Here is a 23,568-nt window from a genome sequence, read left to right as displayed (position 1 = left end):
AACAATTACTTAGGTGCACCATTTCTTATTGGAAGTCCTGCCTGAAATACTCCTTGATGTAAAGCCACCCCCTTTGTTGATTTTAATTCCCTGTAAGCCAACCCTGTAAGCCATGTCGTCTATCGCCCCTCCTTCCATCAGAGCAACAGCAGACAATCGTTCCGTGCCTTTTTTCTGTGCGGACGCCATACGAAGGCAAGCATGGAGGCCGCTCAGCTCACTTTGGCAATTAGGAGCACATTAAACACCACACGCATTATCCAGCAGTATATGCAGCACCAGAACCTGGCAGAGCGATACCGGGCGAGGAGGCGATGTCAGCGCGGTCACATGAGTGATCAGGACATGGACACAGATTTCTCTGAAAGCATGGGCCCTGCCAATGCATACATCATGGTGCTAATAGGGCAGGTTCATACTGTGGAATGCCAATTCTGGGCTCGGGAAACAAGCACAGACTGGTGGGACCGCATAGTGTTGCGGGTCTGCGACGATTCCCAGTGGCTGCGAAACTGTCGCATGTGTAAGGGCACTTTCATGGAACTTTGTGACTTGCTTTCCCCTGCCCTGAAGCGCATGAATACCAAGATGAGAGCAGCCCTCACAGTTGAGAAGCGAGTGGCGATAGCCCTGTGGAAGCTTGCAACGCCAGACAGCTACCGGTCGGTTGGGAATCAATTTGGAGTGAGCAAATCTACTGTGGGGGCTGATGTGATGCAAATAGCCCACACAATCAAAGATCTGCTGATATCAAGGGTAGTGACCCTGGGAAATGTGCAGGTCATAGTGGATGGCTTTGCTGCAATGGGATTCCCTAACTGTGGTGGGGCCATAGACGGAACCCATATCCCTATCTTGGCACCGAAGCACCAAGCCGCCGAGTACATAAACCGCAAGGGGTACTTTTCAATAGTGCTGCAAGCTCTGGTATATCACAAGGGACGTTTCACCAACATCAACGTGGGATGGCCGGGAAAGGTACATGACGCTCGCATCTTCAGGAACTCTGGTCCGTTTCAAAAGCTGCAGGAAGGAACTTTATTCCCAGAACAGAAAATAACTGTTGGGGATGTTGAAATGTCTGTAGTTATCCTTGGGGACCCAGCCTACCCCTTGATGCCATGGCTCATGAAGCCGTACACAGGCAGCCTGGACAGTAGTCAGGAGCTGTTCAACTACAGGCTGAGCAAGTGCAGAATGGTGGTAGAATGTGCATTTGGACGTTTAAAGGCACGCTGGCGCAGTTTACTGACTCGCTTAGACCTCAGCGAAACCAATATTCCCACTGTTATTACTGCTTGCTGTGTGCTCCACAATATCTGTGAGAGTAAGGGGGAGACGTTTATGGCAGGGTGGAAGGTTGAGGCAAATCGCCTGGCTGCTGGTTACGCACAGCCAGACACCAGGGCGGTTAGAAGAGCACAGGAGGGCGCGGTACGCATCAGAGAAGCTTTGAAAACCAGTTTCATGACTGGCCAGGCTACGGTGTGAAAGTTCTGTTTGTTTCTCCTTGATGAAACCCCCCTCCCCTTGGTTCACTCTACTTCTCTGTAAGTTAACCACCCTCCCCTTCCCCCTTCGATCACCGCTTGCAAAGGCAATAAAGTCGTTGTTGCTTCACATTCATGCATTCTTTATTCATTCATCACACAAATAGGGGGATGACTACCAAGGTAGCCCAGGACGGGTGGTGGAGGAGGGAAGGAAAATGCCACACAGCACTTTAAAAGTTTACAACTTTACAATTTATTGAATGCCAGCCTTCTGTTTTTTGGGCAATCCTCTGTGGTGGAGTGGCTGGTTGGCCGGAGGCCCCCCCACCGCGTTCTTGGGCGTCTGGGTGTGGAGGCTATGGAACTTGGGGAGGAGGGCGGTTGGTTACAGAGGGGCTGCAGTGGCAGTCTGTGCTCCAGCTGCCTTTGCTGCAGCTCAACCATACACTGGAGCATACTGGTTTGATCCTCCAGCAGCCTCAGCATTGAATCCTGCCTCCTCTCATCACGCTGCCGCCACGTTTGAGCTTCAGCCCTGTCTTCAGCCCGCCACTTACTCTCTTCAGCCCGCCACCTCTCCTCCCGGTCATTTTGTGCTTTCCTGCACTCTGACATTATTTGCCTCCAAGCATTTGTCTGTGCTCTGTCAGTGGGGGAGGACAACATGAGCTCAGAGAACATTTCATCACGAGTGCGTTTTTTTTTCTTTCTAATCTTCACTAGCCTCTGGGAAGGAGAAGATCCTGTGATCATTGGAACAAATGCAACTGGTGGAGAAAAAAAAAGGGACAGCGGTATTTAAAAAGACACATTTTATAAAACAGTGGCTACACTCTTTCAGGGTAAACCTTGCTGTTAACATTACATACATAGCACATGTGCTTTCATTACAAGGTCGCATTTTGCCTCCCCCCACCGTGTGGCTAGCCCCTCAACCCTCCCCCCTGCCCGTGGCTAACAGCGGGAAACATTTCTGTTCAGCCACAGACAAACAACCCAGCAGGAACGTGCACCTCTGAGTGTCCCCTGAAGAAAAGCACCCTATTTCAACCAGGTGACCATGAATGATATCTCACTCTCCTGAGGATAACACAGAGAGATAAAGAATGGATGTTGTTTGAACACCAGCAAACATACACTGCAATGCTTTGTTGTACAATGATTCCCGAGTACGTGTTACTGGCCTGGAGTGGTAAAGTGTCCTACCATGGAGGACGCAATAAGGCTGCCCTCCCCAGAAACCTTTTGCAAAGGCTTTGGGAGTACATCCAGGAGAGCCGCGAATGCCAGGGCAAAGTAATCCTTTCACATGCTTGCTTTTAAACCATGTATAGTATTTTAAAAGGTACACTCACCGGAGGTCCCTTCTCCGCCTGCTGGGTCCAGGAGGCAGCCTTGGGTGGGTTCGGGGGGTACTGGCTCCAGGTCCAGGGTGAGAAACAGTTCCTGGCTGTCGGGAAAACCGGTTTCTCCGCTTGCTTGCTGTGAGCTATCTACAACCTCATCATCGTCATCATCATCATCTTCTTCGTCCCCAAAACCTGCTTCCGTGTTGCCTCCATCTCCATTGAAGGAGTCAAACAACATGGCTGGGGTAATGGTGGCTGAACCCCCTAAAATGGCATGCAGCTCATCATAGAAGCGGCATGTTGGGGGCTCTGACCCGGAGCGGCCGTTCGCCTCTCTGGTTTTCTGGTAGGCTTGTCTCAGCTCCTTAAGTTTCATGCGGCACTGCTTCGGGTCCCTGTTATGGCCTCTGTCCTTCATGCCCTGGGAGATTTTGACAAAGGTTTTGGCATTTCGAAAACTGGAACGGAGTTCTGATAGCCCCATACAGTGATCAGATCCTGTACCTCCCGTTCGGTCCATGCTGGAGCTCTTTTGCGATTCTGGGACTCCATCATGGTCACCTCTGCTGATGAGCTCTGCATGGTCACCTCTGCTGATGAGCTCTGCATGGTCACCTGCAGCTTGCCAGGCTGGCCAAACAGGAAATGAGATTCAAAAGTTCGCGGTTCTTTTTCTGTCTACCTGGCCAGTGCATCTGAGTTGAGAGTGCTGTCCAGAGCGGTCACAATGGAGCACTCTGGGATAGCCCCCGGAGGCCAATACCGTCAAATTGTGTCCACAGTACCCCAAATTCGACCCCGCAAGGCCGATTTAAGCACTAATCCACTTGTCAGGGGTGGAGTAAGGAAATCGATTTTAAGAGCCCTTTAAGTCGAAATGAAGGGCTTCATCGTGTGGACGGGTGCAGGTTTACATCGATTTAACGCTGCTAAATTTGACCTAAAGTCCTAGTGTAGACCAGGGCTAGAACTCACACCCATGTAAGGCATGTTACCCCATTGTGTAGACAAACTCTTAGATGTAAAATGCCTCGGGGGCGGAGACCAGCTTTTCATTCTGTGTTTGTACTACACCTAACACAATGGGGTTCTGGTGCATGACTTGTCCACAAGACTGCAGCTGCTCCTTTAAGAATCACACCATTAGCCTACAGGGTGCTAAGCCACATTGGTAAAAGGGGATGGTTCTTAGTGGCTCCTACAAGAGCTGCTTATTTCTGTGTGGCTCCTTATGTATTACTGTCACATTCTGTAACGTCAAGTAAGTAGGTGAATATTCCTTATAGCCAGGGAGAGGCTAATTCTTTCAAAGCACAGTCAATCTTTCAAGAGTCAGGATGAACTATTATTTGCTTATGTCTATGAATATCGCAGGGCACCTCCCATGGAATCTATGTTCAACACTTCATCGAATTGGCAGCTTTTGGCACGGTCACTGCCACATGATGTGAGCCAGGCAAGTTTCAAAACATTCCCATAACATTGCATAGCCAGCCTGAAAATATCTCTGCCACTCTAGGGAGATGAGTGATCCCCTTGGAAAAGATTTCTGGAACTGTAAGCTAATGAATCACTAACAGCTTGGAAGTAGACGCTGTATGCTGCAAAAAAAAGTGTGTCTAGCGCTGCGGCCCTGAAGAAAATTTGTTGACAGCACTTCGGTAAATACTCCCAAAAAATCAAGTTGCTCAAGGAGGATGAGGTTATAAAGAGAGAAAACAAGTTTAGGACGTTCTCACACTAGTTCTCTTTATGCAATGCTGGTGGTGTAAGAGTCGGACCTCCTGTATCTCATACTGCAATGCAGGCTGTAGCTAAAAGGGAAAAAGGTCAAATGAGACAGAATGCAGGATGAAGCCTGGAAGAGGACAGTGGAGCAAAGGGAAACGCTGCTCAGAGTTTCAACAGTCTGTATGCAGAGGTGCTTCCTTCCTGGAGTACAGTGATCGGAATTGACTGCCTTCATATTTAAGTCTCTTGGAAGCTTGCAGAGATGAATACACTGCAGGAGTGTTTGGTCCCAGTACATCAACCCTCTCTGCCAGGAAGCCTCCACAGGTTTTACATTATAGCTGGTGACAAGGAATGGTTGACCCAAAATGTGGAAATTCCAAGTGGTGGGGGAAAAAGTACATTCAGATTGGTGGGGAAGTGATGCAAACGAAGGAAATGCTGCATTCTGCTACCAAGTGAAAAAGGTCTTGGTCCAGGGGCAATCTCTTGAGTAAGACCAAGTGTTGCCAATGCTTGAGATAATTGGTGGCGAGGTGACAATCTCAGCTGTCATTTAGAAAAAAGTTTGTGGGGAGTGATAGTTACAGAAAAGAGCTTGAAAGCATAACCCCTAAAGGTGCAAAACCCAGAAGGCAAAGAAAAGGACCCCATGTTGATTGTGTCTGGGTTTTTATTTGATCATGATTTTAAGCCAATCTCAGGATATTTGGGAGCTTGACTCATGGTTTGGGGGGGGGGGTTGTTTGGTTTGGTTTGGTTTTTGAATGCCTAGCATTGGCAGTATCAATCCCATTTCTAAGGAGTCTAAACATAGAATAAAAAGAATGGGGGATTAGTTTCTGGCCACTAATGTTGCTACCTTCCCAAACTGTTGAGAAGCCATGAACTACTGGTGGGAGGAGATGAAAGGACACACTCTCCTTATTTAAGTGAATTGTTTCAGATTCACCGTTGGTGAAATTCACTCACCTCTAGAGACGTAAGGAGAGTAGCTGCCCCGGAATTGGTGGGGTTCTTCTTTTCCTCTGCACTGGCCTCGAGTAGGCCAGCACACAGAGGGAAGACTGAGCCAAGGGGAGGCTAAGGATTCCCAGTTACACAACTCCTGTACCTAAAACCTCAGAAGGGCAGCAGTCTCTCTTTCAGTACATAGCCTGGAACAGCAACTGTGGAAGGGCTGAGAGATGGGCGCATCCCTTCCTCCAGCCCCTTGGACACAGAAAGCATGTTCTGGCTTTGTGCAGGAGAGGGGAAATTCACTCTATACACAGAGAGTTCGCTGCGCGACATTGCATCTAGCCTGGCACAAAATGCAGCGTGCAGCAAGAGATGTGCTGTGTGTCCTTTTGCTTCTGCTTTCTAAGATGTTAGAACAGGATGAAGGAGCTTGGAAAGAGACAACTTGGGGGGGGGGGGTGGAATCTGTAGTTACATTTTTTGTCCTACAAACCTCACATTCCTTTACATCCATTTAACACACTACCCTATAGGTGAAGTCAGCACAAGCGCCATAGAAAGAATAGTCCCTACAGACAAGGCCTTTGCCTCCGTATTGATACTACTGATCCATGAAACCAGTTGCGGTAGAGATTATATTTGAGATTCAGTCCCCCAGTGCCCATCCATTAGCAAATGGACCAAGACCCATCACAAGCACAACCATGAACTGGTAATGTCTCTTGGACACTGTGGTCCTGAACTACATTCCAACCAGTGACCTGGAGAAAGCAGAGTCAGACCACCTTGTAGTTTGTTGGGCCATTTACACACAATGGGTGTAACACACAAATCTGAATGTTTGTATGATGACCCAAAGAGCAAAGCAGTGGAGGCTGGGCCCAGTATCTCCTTATCACCGGTCCCCTGTGCTACCCAGTCTCTTTGACAGAAATTCTAAGGAACGGCGCCTCATTTGTAGATCTCTCTACAGGATAAACTGCGATGGTTCATGTGACTAACCAATATTTCAGTTGTTTCTTGGCAATAGTAGAAAAGGTCAAATATATTTGAGCTCTGCTGTGTTCTCTCTCTTTTATTGGCACTTAAACTCTAGCACTGCAAGATGAATCAGATGAGTCACAAGCAAATACTGCAAAAACCTCAGTCTCAAAAGCAAATTAATAGTTTACAAGTTGCATGCCTTGATTTTAATTTGTTTTTAATACAGCCCAACTCCGGACAAAACTAAAAGCCTTGAAGAGAGGCAGTCACAGTGCTCAGCTTGCCAAAAGCCAGATCTTTTCCAATTTCTCCTCTTTGAGCTTTAAGCTGGCCTTTCAGAAATAGCAGCCAAGGAAGGGAAGTGGATTAGGTGAAGGACTGATTTACAAGTGAAGTTACTGGGTACAGGACACACAAATGGGGCCTTCAGGCCCAGACTCAAAGCAGACCCACTACACAACTCTAAAATAATCTGCTTTTCACTTCAACCACCTTAAAATGCCCACTGTACCTTGCATCACGGACCAGTAGGTCTGCTCCCCTCTTGAGAACCCAGCTCCCAAAGACTATGATCTCCCAACTGGCTCTGGTCCTTTCCCCACTTTTCACTTCCACCAGGGTTATATCTATTTATCATACGTGCTCTGTGTGGCACAAAAGCATGCCACTGCCCGATAGTCTCTTGGGTGGGCTAGTGATGGTCTCGCCACAGCAAGCCAGAGACCCCCCGGCTAGTGACTGACAGATGGGGGCACACAGCATTAAAGGAACTGCAAGCTCCACCACCCCCTTTCTCAGTGAAGTCTGATTTAGCTTCTTATCCTATCCCCAGCTTGTCCTTTCCTGTTCTCTCCTCCACTCCCTGCGTCCCTGCCCTGCAGGGAGCTTATTTCCTCTGCAATTGCAACAAGTTCTCCGAAGCATTGCTAGGGTGAGATTTATGCCCATGCACACAAAGGTTTCAAAGCAGCAGGCAGAGATAAATATTGTCCATTAATACATAGAGCAAATGGTAATGAAAAACACCAAACCATAATATATAGAAGTGAAAAAAGTATATTCCTTCACTGGGCAGTTAATAAATGTTGGAAGCTAGGGAACAGATAGAGGCGGGACATTTTATCCCTTATAAACTATCATCCCTCAGTGCACTGATGCTTGCACGTAAAATCGCTGGGATAATGCACTGACGTTTCTCATTGCAAACTCAAGTTCAGATTTGGATCTACTCCCAGCACAAGTGAAACGAATCTGTTAGTGTAAACACATAAGGTAGATTCCCTGCTTGTTTCACTGGGATTTACCTGTATTAATTCACATACATCAGGGCCAGATTGCATCCTGTACTCCCATCTCAATATGCAACAGTGAGGTCCAGCAAGGATGAAAAGGGCTATTTTCCCACCTGCCAGTGGCCTCACCAAAATTACAAGGCATTCAATTCTACTTTGTTTTCTTGCTTTCTCCTTTCCGATTTGGTGTGTAGGAGTTTGATCTTCTTTCTCATATTCCCATGTCAACACAAGAAAAGGAACGTATATTCAACAACTATGTCAACAAGAAAATTACTACTAAATTACTATATTGGTACTCTTGACTTTTCAGGAGCTCAAGAACTTTAAACTGTTAATGGTATAGTCCAGGGATCAGCAACCTTTGGCACGCAGCCCGCCAAGGTAAGCCCCGTGGCGGGCCGGGTTGATTTGTTTACCTGCCGCGTCCACAGGTTTGGCTGATTGCGGCTCCCACTGGCCATGGTTTGCCATCCCAGACCAATGGGGGCTGCAGGAACTGGCGCGGGCCGAGGGATGTGCTGGCCCCCACTTCCCACAGCCGAACCTGTGGACACGGCAGGTAAACAAACCGGCCTGGCCCACCAGGGGCTTACCCTGGCAGGGCGCGTGCCAAAGGTTGCCGATCCCTGGTATAGTCACAAGACTTAGCACAAAGTCTGGAGATTGCCTGCAAAATCCACTTTACTGTAGGTGCAGCCAAAATGCTAGAATAGTTTGGGAAAAAATAAAAAAGGTGAGTTTGAGCCACAAGGCTCAGATCTGAACTTTCCAAAGTTCCTGGGTATTTGGACTCAGGCTTTAGTTGGGGAACCATCTCTAACGTCTATACTTCCCAAAGAAAACGAGAGCGACTCCCATGAAATCTGTACTCACTTTTCTCCTTGCAAAGCTGCTGGTGTCTGTGGTAACAGGAAAAAAAGTCTTCAAATATTAGCAAATAGCATTTTGATCACAGTTACAATAAAAAACAAGACAGAAAAGCACGAGATTAAATCACTGTGATTTGTATTTGTGAACCAAAGGTCAGATTTGCCAGCCACATTAGCAAAATACTATTATTTGACACTGAAGTAATTCTAGCAAATCTGCAGGTTAGATATGAAAAATAACTAATAGCTGTACAACGTACTAGGAGAATCTGACTTTCCTCCAATATATCTGTTTTTCTTGCTGTACGGAGAACTCATCTTCCAAGTAAAATAGCAATACATTCCAAACATAGGGTCTGAGCCAGAGCCAAAGCCAAAGCCAAAGCTCAAGGAAGTCAGTGAAAGTCCTTCTACTGACTTCAATGGACTTTTGGTCAAGTCTATCCCCACCTGACACATACATGGGATGAATTATTCCTTGCAAACAGGTCAGTTCGTCAGTTGTTAGGAGTGATGGAGATAGATTTAGAGGTTTAGTGTTGATAAACACACAGAAGAACTCTCTGACCTTCCTGTGGCCTGCAAAATGAGGCAGAAAATTTAAAGATGATTTCTGATGCTTCTGGCTTCCAGTCAGGCTGGAGATAACACAAGGGCAGCTTCTCTTGCTGTATATTGGCACATCCACTTCAGATCCTCTCTGGAACCCATAAGTGCAGAGATACACAAAAATGAAAACTAGTGAAGAATAAAAGCCAGAAGAACAGCTTGGATTGGGTTCAACTTGAGCTCTAGGCAAAGAATCAAGTCAGTCTCTACTTTATCCAGACTGGTTCAGCCATTCGTAATTAATGCATGTGTTTAGCTCCCATTAACAGTAATTAAGAAACAGGTTATATGTATTTGAAAGGAGGAAAAAAGGCACAAAATAAAACTTTTGAGAAGCAAATGCAAGCAAACTGAATCCTCATCTGAAACACACATCAGGCATAGGAAGAGATAAACATTTAAAGTGGCCATTCTAAAATCTTTAGCTCTGAATTTTCCATGCCAGTCCACAAACTAACTACAAAAAGGGTCCTTGAATTTGAGTGCTAATCCCAGCTGTGACAGACACCTTCAGTGGCCTTGGGCAACTCACTTACACTCAGATATCATTTAGGTTATCACATTAGTTTGCTTATACCTAGAATAGCAGATCTCTAGGGTATCTGTGCGGTAATGACAAGGAAGAGTTCCCTTGTTAATAGCTCCTACTGTAAACCAAATGCAAAATGGCATCAACTGAATGGGTAATACTTTGGCCAATCAGGACTGATTATATTTTTTAAAAAGCATAGCAGACTTTTAAAAAAATTAGGACCTTAACTAGCTTCTGATTGACCTAGAAAGGGAATTTATTCTGGGCTTCAGTCAATCAGAAGTAATCTTTGGTCAGTACAATGAACTGTCACTACTGAATCAACATCCGGAAGTAAAAACGACAGCAGCCTACATCATTAGTCAACTAATATAATAGTGCTAAAGTCAATGGAATAGGCAGATGGCGAAGACAGTCTCCCACTTCAGAATAATGTTGCCCATCACCTCGCAGCATTTATTTTATGGAAGTGAGGATACATTCATTGTTGTTTGCAAGGTGCTCAGATAGCATGGTAATAGGAGCCATATAAGTACGCCAGTAGATGCATAGTGGAAATATGTAATGTTGATAGTAATTGCACTTTGTAAACACAGTGGCCAAGCGTCTCAGCTGGGGTAAATTGGTATTGCTCCGTTAATGACAGTGTAGTCAATGGAGTAATCCCATGTTACACCAGCTGAGAATCTGGCCCAGCATCATTAACAGAAATGGTTGTTGCTAAGTTTAAGAAACATGTGATGCTGAAAGTCACCTCCACTAAATAACAGCTTATTCGCAGATCATAGCTGTCTGCCCCCACCCTGTTCCGGATATAACGAGGGTGGCTATGAAAGTGATACCTGAAAGGCTGCCTCTCTTTGACACACTGCAATAATCAATATCCCTACTGTGCAGAATATTGAAATTCCTATGTTGTTAGTCGACTGAACACATCCCACAAATAGAGTAAGTGGATTTAAAACTAAAGATTGTTCTGCTCTTTTCCTTTACTGTTGTTATTATTAAAGTGTCATGATTAGAACAGCAGCATAAAATAAAGATTTAGCACAGCAAACTAAGAGCATGTCAGACCACTATCCATCTCGTAACAGAAGCATTTCAGATATACATCCCCTTATTTATGATCATTATTAGGGTTCATTCTGACACCCTTGCTAACCCCGAGGAGCATCTTACTCCCTAGTAAGGTACTACTGAAAATGTATAAAGGGTGGTAGAATCCAGCCCTGGGAGTTTTTGTATTCAAAACACCAAAATCTATACATTGACAGGTTAATAAGGCTCTTGGTATTCAAAAGGCAGAGTTTATGGAGTTCAGAGCATCAGCTAGTTCCATCAGTACATCAATTATGAGAACACAAGACATTTTAGGAAGAGAGAAAAGCCACTCAGACCCACACACTATCCAGCCCTCCGGTACTATTGTGATATAAATGTCCCCCTAGACAGACAGATGCCTGTTTCACAAATCTCATCCATTTACTTTAGCCACAGCCGTCAATCCCTCCCTTTTTCCTCACATATGTAAATTTCAAGGAGGACCTGTTTGAGCAGGTGCCACCTGTGTCTCTTTTGACACATGTAAGGCCACAGATTCTGTCTCTGCAAGCAGCTAACCGTGGTTACATTTGGCTAGTAGTCTAGCCAAATCAACCAAAACTACAGCTGAAAATTTGGACCACACTGGGCAGAAGAGTCAAAAAGGTCCCCATTTCTCATTATGCGGCTCCTCTGAACTTCCAGGTTTTTGACTCAGCAAAACCCCAGCCATGGAAATAACAAATGTAATTTGATGGGAAATGCCTGTCAAATCCTGATGGCTGAGCCTGTCCCATTTACTTAGACACAGATGCTTAGGATTTCCTGCTTCATCAGTGAAACAGCCGTGATATGTCCAGCTTTCAGAGCTCCAGATATAGTGGTGCATGATTCAAAAGGATCTTAGTTCCCATAGTTTATTTTATCATTTGATAAAATGTGTTCCTTAGGGCCATCTAGAGGGGCTGCCTCTGGGAAAATTGTTAAGTTTGTCTCATGAGGCAGGAGGGGAAGCATTCAGATCCAGGAAAGACACTGGTCCTGCTCAAGCTGGCGTGAGAATGCTGCTCAAGAGCCCCATTTCTTCTGGGGAAACTGTTACTAATGCTAGACTCTGGGACTCTATGTGTGCAACTATTGCATTTCAAAGATTGCTGTTGTACACTGGGAAAGTTGAAATCATCAGTCTGCTGAGGGGGAAAAAGCAAGCTTGACAAACAGTAAGTCTTGAACTCTACAGCATTCCCCGCGTGTGTCATTTTAGCCAGCAATGTACATTTATATACAATGAGCCAGATTCTCGCTGATGCACGGTCGCATAGCTCCTCAGTAGATCTATGCCAGTTTCACCATCAGAGAATCTTGGCCCCACGCATGTGGACAGTGATTTTCATGGTAGTGAAAGCTCTAGTTAAGGTGACATCAGGACACTGAATTTTCATGCACTCGTAACATTTGTAAAAATTCCCCTGGGGGCTCAATATCCTCCACCTCAGAGAGGTCTTTTGTATTCTGAAAGTTTGATCAAAATCCCTTCTGACATGTTTAAATTATGCAAAGGTGATGTAAAGCAAAGGGTAATTGTGTATAAATCAGCCAGCCTGATATTTTCCACAATTTCAGTAAATTGCCTTTTTATTCATGCATAATACAAACAGCTGAACATTACAATATAAAGACCCCCAATCCTGTAAGTTGTTCCACAATGCCCGATCTCTCCTCTTGCGCAGGTCCCACATCAATGGGATTTATCTACGTAGGAGAACTTGCAGGACTGGGGCCACTAGTTTCCAGCTTTCCAAGTCCTCACCAGAACTAGCATGATCATTCTTTTTCCATAATAAACAGCTAAAAGCTTTAAGAAATCTAATTTCTCTCTCTGCTCATGCTTGCCAGCAGGTATCTCTCACATACCCTTAGAGTTCAAAATAATTTCTCCACCCCCCACTTTAATGCCTCACCCTATTTGAAACCTCTTAAAGCTGTTCTGAGGACTGTTTCTAAGAAAATTAATAGTGCAAAATAGAATTGAATATTTGATATGGTAATGGGGGACATGAGTTCACTCCACAAGAAAAGGAATAAGGTTTTCTGAGCAATCAGATCCTTTTGCTAGAAGAGATAACACAATCCATACCACAAGTCTACGCTATTATCTCAACAGTAGACTAAAGTCTGATGACATGGTCAATCAATGGTGCTTCATGGAACAGAACAGAATTTGGTGCCTAACAAGGGAACCAACAATCTTGTAATTACGTTCTTTTTATGTGGCATCTAGTGTCCTATGACCTCTATCCACTAACAACATTATGGTGGAAGGACAACTAAAGTGCCCTGAAATCAGACCACTGGACAGCTAACTATATGCTTAGGAACGAGTTCCCCTCTTAGTTGCACAGGTGACACATTGTGTTAACTGGAGTTGCAGTGATGTAAATGAAAAGAGAATTTGGCCACTGGCATTTATCATGGTGAAGTGGGGGTGGAGGAAATCAGAAGAGGAAAGCTATTATCCTAGCATTTCTGCTTCAAATCCTAGCCTAGGGGAAGAACCCTTAAGAAAAACACACATGTCTCACGCTGGCCTAACAGTTCTAAGGCCTGAAGCCAAAATCCTGACCACAAGAGGGTTGCCTCCAGCTGCTGAAGACAAGAAATGCATAAATGAAAAAAATCAGTCCCTTGACAGGGGGAAAGATTATACCATCACACCTCTGTTTTCTTCCTCTGTCTTCACATGTTAGAAGGAAGAGAGCCAACTTGTTTGGGTAGTTATAGACACTCCTGTACAGGGCTGGCCTTACCATGAGGCGAACTGAGGCGGCCGCCTCAGGTGCCAGACTGTGCGGGGCACCACTAGGACCCAGAGTGTAGAAAGTCGTGTCTGCTGCTGGTGCATCTGGATTCTCTGCTCGAGATGCACAGAGATGGGGGAGTGCTGTGCAGGAGGAAGGAGGGCACAAGAGACAGAACTGGCAGGCAGGAGAAAAGGTCAGAGGGAATAACAGAAAGCAGCAGCAGCTGCAGGGAGAGAGAGGAGGAGGAGCCTCTTATGTACCTCTCGAGCACCCCCAGGAGCCTGGACTGTTAACACCAGCTTCGCAGGGAGCGTCCTGTTTCCTGCTGCTTCCCTGAGCCCACTTGAGGAGAACAGGCAGTCAGCTGAAATAGTAGGAGCCAGTTGGGCCCTTAAGACGCTGATAGCTCCCCTCCCTCAGGCCCTGCTACCAGCCTGCTTATTTGTCCCCTTCCACTGAGTGTGGAGAGCCACTATAGCTGGCACAGAACAGCAGCCCTGAGTGAAAGAAGAAAACGCCCCTCTGGGGCAGCATTCAGAAAAAGAAAGAAAGCAAAGGAAGCTTTTCTATCTAAGCAGGAAGGAGCTCTCCTGAGATACATAGACACAAATGTTCACGGTGAGCCTTCCGGTCCCAGTGAGGATGTGAGTGGTGAGGAGATGCCTGATCTTCCAGTTAGTCAGAGTGCAGGTGACCTGGCAGCTACTGCAGCATCCATATCTCCATCTCAAATGGATGTAACCATGCACATTCCTGAAGAAAAGTGTAGATCAGAGAAGAGAGTGGTGGAGGCGCAAGAAACAGCTGCTGCTGAGTTTAGTTCCTTCAGTCTAGATGATCCAGGACTGTGCACCAATTGAGCAGTAGCCTGAGGGACTTCCTTGTACTGCATGGACCACAGCAAGTGAAAAACTTCATGTTCCCCAAAGACAATGAAAATAGACATTTCCATCCAACCCATTACTGGCGTGAAATCCCCAATGATGACAAAGTGGAGAGGCCATGGCTTATGTACTCAAAAACCCAGAATGCTGCATACTGTTTTTGTTGCAAACTCTTCCAGTCTAATATTCCAGCCACATTGGGTTCTAAAGGAACAAAGGACTGGAAGAATCTGGCTAGAAATCTGACATGCCATGAGAAGGCAGCAAATCACCAGAGCGCATTCCATAGGTGGAAAGAGCTTGAAATAAGACTAAGGTTAAAGGCCACCATAGATGATCAGCATCAAGAGAAGATTGCATAAGAGTCTCTTTACTGGCAAAATGTTCTGAAAAGGCTCATTGCCATTGTGAGAATGCTTGCTACCCAAAACCTAGCACTGTGTGGCACTTCAGATCAGCTGTATGTGCCAAACAATGGAAACTTCCTTAAAATTGTGGCGCTGATGGCTGAGTTTGATGCTGAACTCCAGGAGCATTTAAGAGTCGTCACCACCCAAGAAATGTACACACACCACTACCTTGGAAAAACAATTCAAAATGAGATCATACCGTTACTGGCAACAAAAGTGAAGAGAGTTGTCACTTCGGATGGGCTATTACCAGCAGGAGAGTGAGTTTGTGTGTGGGGAGGTGGAGGGTGAGAAAACCTGGATTTGTGCTGGAAATGGCCCAACTTGATGATCACTTTAGATAAGCTATTACCAGCAGGACAGTGGGGTGGGAGGAGGTATTGTTTCATGATCTCTGTGTGTATATAATGTCTTCTGCAGTTTCCACGGTATGCATCCAATGAAGTGAGCTGTAGCTCACGAAAGCTCATGCTCAAATAAATTGGTTAGTCTCTAAGGTGCCACAAGTACTCCTTTTCTTTTTTTGAAAAGTCAAACAGAAGATTGTGGCAGATCTGAAGTCAACAAGATATTACTCTGTTATTCTGGACTGCACACCTGACATCAGCCATATGGAACAAATGACTTTAATGGTGCGTTTTGCAACAAAAAGAGAACCTAGTGAAAATGTCCCTGCCATGGTGAATGTCAGAGAGCATTTTCTAGAATTTATTGACATTGATGATACTACAGGAGCTGGTATGACAAATGTGCTTCTTAAAAAGCTGGAAGATATGGGAATTGCGACAACTGTCATGAGAGGTCAGGGCTACGATAATGGTGGCAACATGAGAGGAAAGAACAGAGGAGTGCAGACACAGATCCAAGAGTTAAACCCTCGAGCTTTTTTTGTCCCATGCAGTTCTCATTCATTGAACTTGGTAGTCAGTGATGCAGCATCAACTTCTAGTGAGGCTGCTGAATTTTTTTATGTAATTCAAAGCATCAATGTATTTTTCTCTGCTTCAACTCATCGATGGCAAATTTTGAAGCAACATGTGGGAAAATCCTCTCTGACACTGAAACCACTGAGTGCCACACGATGGGAAAGTCGAGTGGAGGCAATAAAGCCTATCAAACACCAAATTGGGAAGATAGATGATGCCATAGTTGCCATTATGGAGGATAATGCTATCACAGGAACTGTTCATGGGAGAACAGTGGCAGAGGGAAATGGAATCACCAGACATATACATAACTTCAAATTTCTGTGTGGCTTAGTGTTGTTGCATGACATACTGTTTGAAATAAATGTTGTAAGCAAGAGACTCCAGGGTGTTGACCTGGATATATCTGGAGCAATGGAACAACTGGACAAAGCAAAGTCATACCTACAGTCTTACCGGTCAGATGAGGGATTTCAAAACGTTCTGAGGAGTGCACAGAAGTTGGCAGAGGAACTTCACACTGAAGCTATTTTCCCACCCATTCAAGAATACAAGAGTCACCGAAGAAGAAGACATTTTGATTACGAGGTACAGGATAATCCCATAAGAGACCCCAAACAACAATTCAAAGTTGAATTCTTTAACCAGGTGCTAGATTGTTCAGTACAGTCAGTTGAAGAACGTTTCATGCAGCTCAAGGAACACAGCAGTATATCTGGGATGTTGTATGATATTCCAAAACTCCTCACTATACCTGAAGAAGACCTACACCAGCAATGCAGGGTGCTAGAAACAGTGTTGATACATGGTGACATGCACGATATTGATGTGAGTGATTTAGGTGATGAACTGAAAGCCCTTTCAAGATACATTTCCGCAGGATCAACTCCAAAGGCTGTTCTGGAATATATGTGCACAAATAAGATGACCACCCTCTTTCCAAATGCTTTTGTTGCTCTGTGCATACTTCTAACACTTCCTGTCACAGTTGCTAGTGGAGAACACAGCTTCTCCAAGCTGAAGTTAATAAAAACACATCTACGCTCGACAATGACACAGGAGAGGCTGGTCGGCCTTGCAACCACCTCAATAGAGCATGAGCTGGCCTGTGGGCCTTCAGCAGGAAGCAGTTCAAATCTTTGCAACCAAGAAGGCAGGGAAAGCATCACTTTGACTATTCAAACAGATAAAAATGCCAGTGTTTACTTTGCAGACAAGAAAAGTTACATTTGCTGTTCAGACGTTTGAAAGTTAAGGGTTACTTTTTTGAACAAGGCATTTTAAGTTGTTAGTTCTCCTTTATTGGGGTAGGTAACAGAGCAGTACCATGAGAGGAGAAGAACAGGAAGAAGGCAGAATTGAGACCTTTCAAAGTTTTGGCCCAAGCAAGTGGGCGTGGGGGCGTCATTTGAGCTCCCTGTCTCAGGTGCCAAAATGTTGTGGGCTGGCCCTGTTCCTGTACCTATCTGCACAACATTAAAAGCTCCTGTTGCTTCCGTGGGGCAGAAGTCACTAGAGACTCCTTTCCAATGCATTTTGTTTCTTATTTGACAAATCAAAATTACTCCAATATTCATTATGCAGTGAGAGGTTGTAAAGTCACCTGTTGTTTGCCACACCAAAAGCGCTATGCACAATAGGACTTAGGTGAAAACTAATTTCATCGTCTTATCCATGCCACTAAACCCTTGAATAAACTAGATATATCTCATACATCTTGCAGAGAAGGAAAGTATGATCCAGCAATATTTTCTGTGCTCTGCTACAGCTGTGCCATTTACGACACTGCAGATAACATTGTAGCAGCATTTCGATTATCAACTGCCACACCATTTCTGCCTGTGATTATTTCAGATCTCACATGGCCAGAATTGTTGGGTCTGGTCAGATCCTGTGCAAGGGACCTCTAAGCAAAACCCAGAGTTGCTGCAGGTAGCATCATTGATGATTCAGCAGGGGGCATGCTTCCATCTGAGCCAGTATTAAACCAGTGCCACAGCATGATGCTACAAGGCACTGTATTATTTTGAGGTACCATTCTCTGAGTGAGATGTTAAAGATTCGTTGGCGCTGTCCACAGAAGCAGGGGTGTTCTCCCCCTGGGTCAAGTTCACAACACATATAAGCAGGTACAACTCCACTGATTTAAAAAAAATAATCCAGATAACATTTGGCATGGAAGAACAAGGCCTTTTTATAAAGCGACATTTGAAGAAAATTGTCCAATCATTATTGTGCTATAGCATGCAAAAGTAAAGTACTCAGCGAGTAATTCAGGGTTAAAGTCCCAATTACAACTACACGATACATACATTTCTCTATGTAGGCCTCTGATATTATAAGTAACCCTAATTGTGCCATCAAATCAGATGCAATAATAAGACAAGAAGGAAGGAGACTAAAACTTGAGCAAAATCTTCAAAGTTATTTCAACAGAGTTTCTATGTGCGAATGAGATTCTTCTTTTTCCTGCAGCTGCTAAACTTCCAGTGCTTTTCAGATATTACTTTTAACTTTCATGCTGTGCATGGAGCCCTCTTCTGGAGAAATTTGAAAAATAAAGGACAGCTGAATAATTCTTACACCTGTATTGGTGTGTATGTATGAAGGATGTGTTCTGGAACTAGCTATTCAATATATATATTGATAACTAACTGATAACAATACATGCAGATATCACACTGATTCCAAAAATTCTCAAACACTGTAGCTTCCTTATATTGTAAGCTATAGCAGAACAATTATCTATATAGCCTACTGACAGCCATTTGATGGTACTATTAGTTTCAAATTGATGATAAACTTGGATTCAATTGTCCATATTTCAATGTAGTACATAGACATGCCAAAGCAACCCCTTTGAAGAATTATATTTTCCTACAAATAAAACTTTTGTATGCAATTAAGTTTTCTATGAAAGGAGAACTATTTAGAGATCTATAGGTATTTACTCCCTATTGTAATTTTTATGATTAAATGCACAGATGCAAGTTACCAGCAAACCTTCCAAACTTTCACTGTCAGCTTCAGATTGATTAAATTGTACAGTGCACGTATCCCTGCAAAATCTTAAAGATTACCATGAACTGATGGGCTCCCAAGAATATGTCCTCCTTAGCCACTCAGACTGAGATACTGAAGAACAGACTTCCTCTATCAAATTATGAAAGACATAAATGACAGTAAAACAATCCCATCAAGTAGACTAAGTCTTTTGGGTAGCAAATTAAAATCCAGTGATCAATCAGCTTCCTAATATAGGTTAACCCTCACCAAACAAACCAACTCATAAAGTACACTTGCCCAATGAGGATGACAGTATAATGTCTGGAAAATTGGCTTTTAGCCTGCACTTGTCAACCACTGACTATTTAAAAATGTCAGTTTCTGTTTTAAAAGACTGATTTTCTTTTATTAATTACTTTTGACCTGAAAAAATAAAAATATAAAACTTTCATCTCTGCACATTTAATATTCTCATGGCCGGTAATGTACTCTGCAGAGTATAGATTTGCTTTGTTTTCCCTACCCCAAATGTATCCCTTGTTGTTTTGAAAGTGAATTATGCTTTTCCTCCACTGTCCCCCAAAAGTATTGCATTTACTGATGTTTATTATTTAGAAATCAGCTTATCAGGATTGATTTTTGCTAGTTCCACTAGCATGAGGTTACAGAAGTAGCTGTTGCTACTGCTGGGAGGAGAAAAAAAACACCTAACAAATATGTGTAACAAACACTACCACTGCCGGATGGCTACATTTGTTTAATATGTTGTTTCTCCCATTCTTCTGTTTACTCCTCCTGTCACATGAAAGTTCTGTGTGCGCATTGAGTCTAAGAGGATAGCTGTACAGCTTTTGAATAATTCCCCTTTGCCCTCCCCCCGCCTGTGTCTCACCAACAATTAACATTTTACCCTGACTATATTCAACAAAACAGGTTTATTTATGTACACTTTCCTATTACCAATTGAACTGATTTCCTAATGAATTCACTTGCTGACATTCTGTGGTGGTTGTTTTTTTAATCAAGTACATTTAAAAAAAAAATCACTAAGTAGACTGCCTGCTAAATCTTCCCATCCTGATAAGAGAGGATGGATCACAGTTTGAACAACCTTCAACACTGGGCATTATGAAACACTAAGAACTCAGTCCTGCATTATGCTCAACACTCTGGCCCCAACTCAGCCAATCACTTAAGCAGCTACTAATGTAAGCATGTGAGCAGCCCCAGTGACTTCAGTGGGGCTATTTGCATGCTTAAAGTCAAGCACGTGCTAAAGCGGTTTGCAGGATCAGGTGTTCAGCACCTTGCAGGATTGGGCACTAATAGACTATGAAGTGCTTGGCCGACTCTAAAATGCAAGCTGCTTTTTCAACAGGCCATTGGTGGAGTGTGATTGAAAGGGTGCCTTCCTGTTGCTTCTTGACAAAAGAGGAATGTTTGAATAAGACTAGAAGCCTGAGCTGACTAATTTGATGCATTGAAAAACCCATAAGATGGAAAAGAGCCTGAAGTCACGGAGAAAGCAGGATGAAATGCAGTGGAGATGGCAGTCCTCAAGTCTTGGGTGAGGAGGTCAGCTTAGTGCATGTGCCAGGTTCCCACTGTGGCGTTGGGTGTTCCCAGACCGCACCCCCTCTGGTTGGCACCTGTTCTCTCCATGCTTCAGCCTTTGTTGGCAGCTGACCTTGCCCAGCTGCCTGCATGTTCAGTTGCAGCCAGCCCTTGAATCTCAGCCCATTCTTGCAGCTTCTCCAACCTGATGCCCACGCGGGCACTGCCAGCCAGTCCCAGAGCCTCAGGCCATGCCAGTCGCAGGCAGCAGCATGCCCATTCTCCCATATGTGCTGCCTCAGCTAGCAGCTCAGCTCGCCTGGCCCCCTGCCCATTTTCATGCCCACCCAGGCAGCCCATAGAGCCTCAGTCTATGCTGCTAGCTCTGTTTATGTGGCCTCCCATATACACATCCCCAGCGTGTGCAATCCTAATGGTCCCATCACTGCAGTATCTGGGCCCCATGGACGTGACCTAGAACAGCAGCATTTACCCACAACTTATAGAGAACCAGACTCTGCACCATCCCTCTTTTTCTGTTGCTCCCTTTAAGGGGGACTATTCTTAGTGCACAGGCAGTCGAACCCACCCATCCACTCCCTCAAGACACCAATTCGCACTCTGTACCATACTTTCACCAGCCACCCACAGGCAGGTTGCACTAGCAGCCAAGCATGCCCACTCTTGAGCCACAGCCCACATGCACTCCATTCATCCAGCTGCCTTCTGCTCACAGACCCTCGGCATGCCTCCCCTCGGCAGCAAAGCTTCCCCTGCACGAGCCCGCACCATTCTCCCTCAGTCTGTAAAAGGAAGCTTCAAATCCGTTTAGAGACTGCAGATGCACACAGAGACTCAGCCTCCCAAGCATTAGCAGTCCAGAACGCTCCGGGCTCCTACGGGTTAACAAAGCTGTTCAAGCCCCAAGTCAAAAAGGAATTAACTTTTATCCCAAGGGGAGCCGACGATGCTTTCCCTCAGTGGGAGTTTACAGAGCTACTAGGACAAAATATATAAGTGTTTCACACCGGACAGCAATAAAGAAACCTCAGACATCACACGGTGCTTTCAAAACTAAACGTATAAAGGGGGTATCGGGGGGGAGGGGGAAAGAAACCAAAGGTAGAGAGAAGGAAGAGCCCAGCTAGTTCCTCTGCTTTGAGTGACAGAAGCAGCAGGACTGGAGCAGCCCCCTGGGTTTCAAGGCTGGGTGTTTTTTTCTGCTTTCTGGCAGAGGGGATCTATTACAGTTAATAAGAGGAAAGGCTACATAGCAAGTCACTCACATCGAGTACTATACATGTCAAGAGGGTGGAGGGGGGAGCTTCTGCATGCTTTGATTTTTTTTTTCCCTCCACATCTTTTTTCTAAAAAGCAATAAATAAGGTGAGCTAACAGACCCTTCTAAGCGGCACAAGCCACAGAGGAAAGAGGCATATCAAAGTTGCAGGATTTGATATGACAAAATATTGCTGCTGCTGCTGAATACACTTCAAAGATCACACACACACACACACACACACACTCCCCCTAAAAGGGAAACATTATTACATATCGCAGAGCAAATTCGTTGTAACTGTAAGTCAGGGAGGTTCGAGATTCTACATTCTTGGCAACTGCCTTATAACAGAGAGCTTGCGTCCTTCAACAGTAATTCAAGCAATGTCTAATGACTCCGAAATCAGACCTGAATCACAAATACTTCCAAATCCAAATGCAGAAGAGAGAAGATGAATGAAAGCAAGAAAAAAAAAACATCCCATTTCTTACCTGGGATAGTAGAAAGGACAGAGTAAGTTGAGTTTTGTGCTGCATTTTGCCAGACTAGAAGATACCGGAGGCTTTTTCATTCATGCACTCGGCTGCACTGAGCATATTTTCACTGTGAAACAGCCTTTGAGAAGAGACTCTGCCTTGAGAGCCAGCCAACTTCCCAAATAGATCAGCAGCATCATCACTAAAGCATTGGATAGAGTCTGATGACCAGAACCAATAGCTTTACAAGGATGATTTCTTCACAAAGCATCCCCATTTTGCATCACACATATTGGGCAAGCACCTCTCACAAACACAGCACCTTTAGAAAGCATTTGGCTTTGGTGAATTTGTGTGTTTAGTTTCAGTCTTACAAATCATGCTTTATGGATTTCATTAGTATTTTGCTCTTTCAGAGAATGGAATTGCACAGGGGGAAATAACAGCAACTCAGAGCACCGGGGCAAAGAGATTCTCTTTATTAAAATGTTAATAAGGTGTGCTTTATTTTCAATAAATCAAAAAAATGACCGCTGCAGCTTTAGTTACTTGCAAGCCCTGGAAAAGCCATATAGTGGAGTTTTTCAGTGCAGCAGAAATCCTGATTATATTTTGTGTTTTCCCTCCATCTCACAAATCACAACAAGGACAGATCAATTCTAGCCTGCAAGAAAAAAAATCCATCATAGGGCAATAGATTTTATTAACTGCTCAGGTAATGGGCGGACTGGCTTTCGACTCAATGAACTTGAATCTAGGACTAAGTTTCTCAAGTCTGTGTCCTTCAATTATGGGAACTTTTCTTGTTTGGAAAAGGATCTGATATTATAAGAATCAAATGGTGGGGGGGGTTAGTTAAATTATTATGTTATAATTAGCAATGTAACATTACGCAGGTGGGGCCCCAACCACAAATTTAGTGTCTCCTTTGCACAGTTTTCCCCTATTTCTGCCCCCTCAGATGCATCCAATTTCTTTATCCCCACCATGTAATCTCCAGGTGGTTTTGTACCTGTAATCCTGACATCCCTTCCTCCCCACTCTTGTCTCACTGCCACCTCCGGCCGCCTCCCCACCACTAACTCCTCAATGGCTCTAAAAATCTCAGTGTCCCTGGTGTTTCTGCTGCTAGCTATTTCCCATGTTCCTCAGCATCAGCAGGAGCTTCCTGCAGAAAGGGACATGATTTTGCAGCATTCCCAATGCATGCTCTTACCCTAGCTGCTTACCCATAGACCACTCAGAGATGGGGGATGGAGCTGTCCTAAGAGCCTGACCCTTCCCATGAAGTAGCAGCTTAGTGCCACGTGGACTCATAAGTACCCCAAATAATGTCAGGGATATGTTTAGGCCCATGTATGGATCAGAG

The 23,568-nt window shown here is 44.6% G+C and overlaps 1 protein-coding gene across 1 annotated transcript in view; it reads right to left on the bottom strand.

The window, feature by feature from the left end:
* Positions 1-22,359, bottom strand: part of CDH13 (cadherin 13) — a 797,859-nt gene extending 775,500 nt beyond the window's left edge. Inside the window, exon 1 of the mRNA XM_084644551.1 lies at positions 22,215-22,359. Within this exon, the coding sequence (XP_084500677.1) occupies positions 22,215-22,259 (45 nt within the window). The 5' untranslated portion in view covers positions 22,260-22,359. The remainder of the gene's footprint in view (positions 1-22,214) is intronic.
* Positions 22,360-23,568: the final 1,209 nt, after the last annotated feature.

The sequence above is a fragment of the Lepidochelys olivacea genome (assembly GCF_965140295.1).
Source record: "Lepidochelys olivacea isolate rLepOli2 genome assembly, chromosome: 12".
Taxonomy (NCBI): Eukaryota; Metazoa; Chordata; order Testudines; family Cheloniidae; genus Lepidochelys; species Lepidochelys olivacea.
The sequence above is the reverse complement of the archived record's forward strand: the minus strand, read 5'-3'. Positions and strand labels throughout refer to the sequence as shown.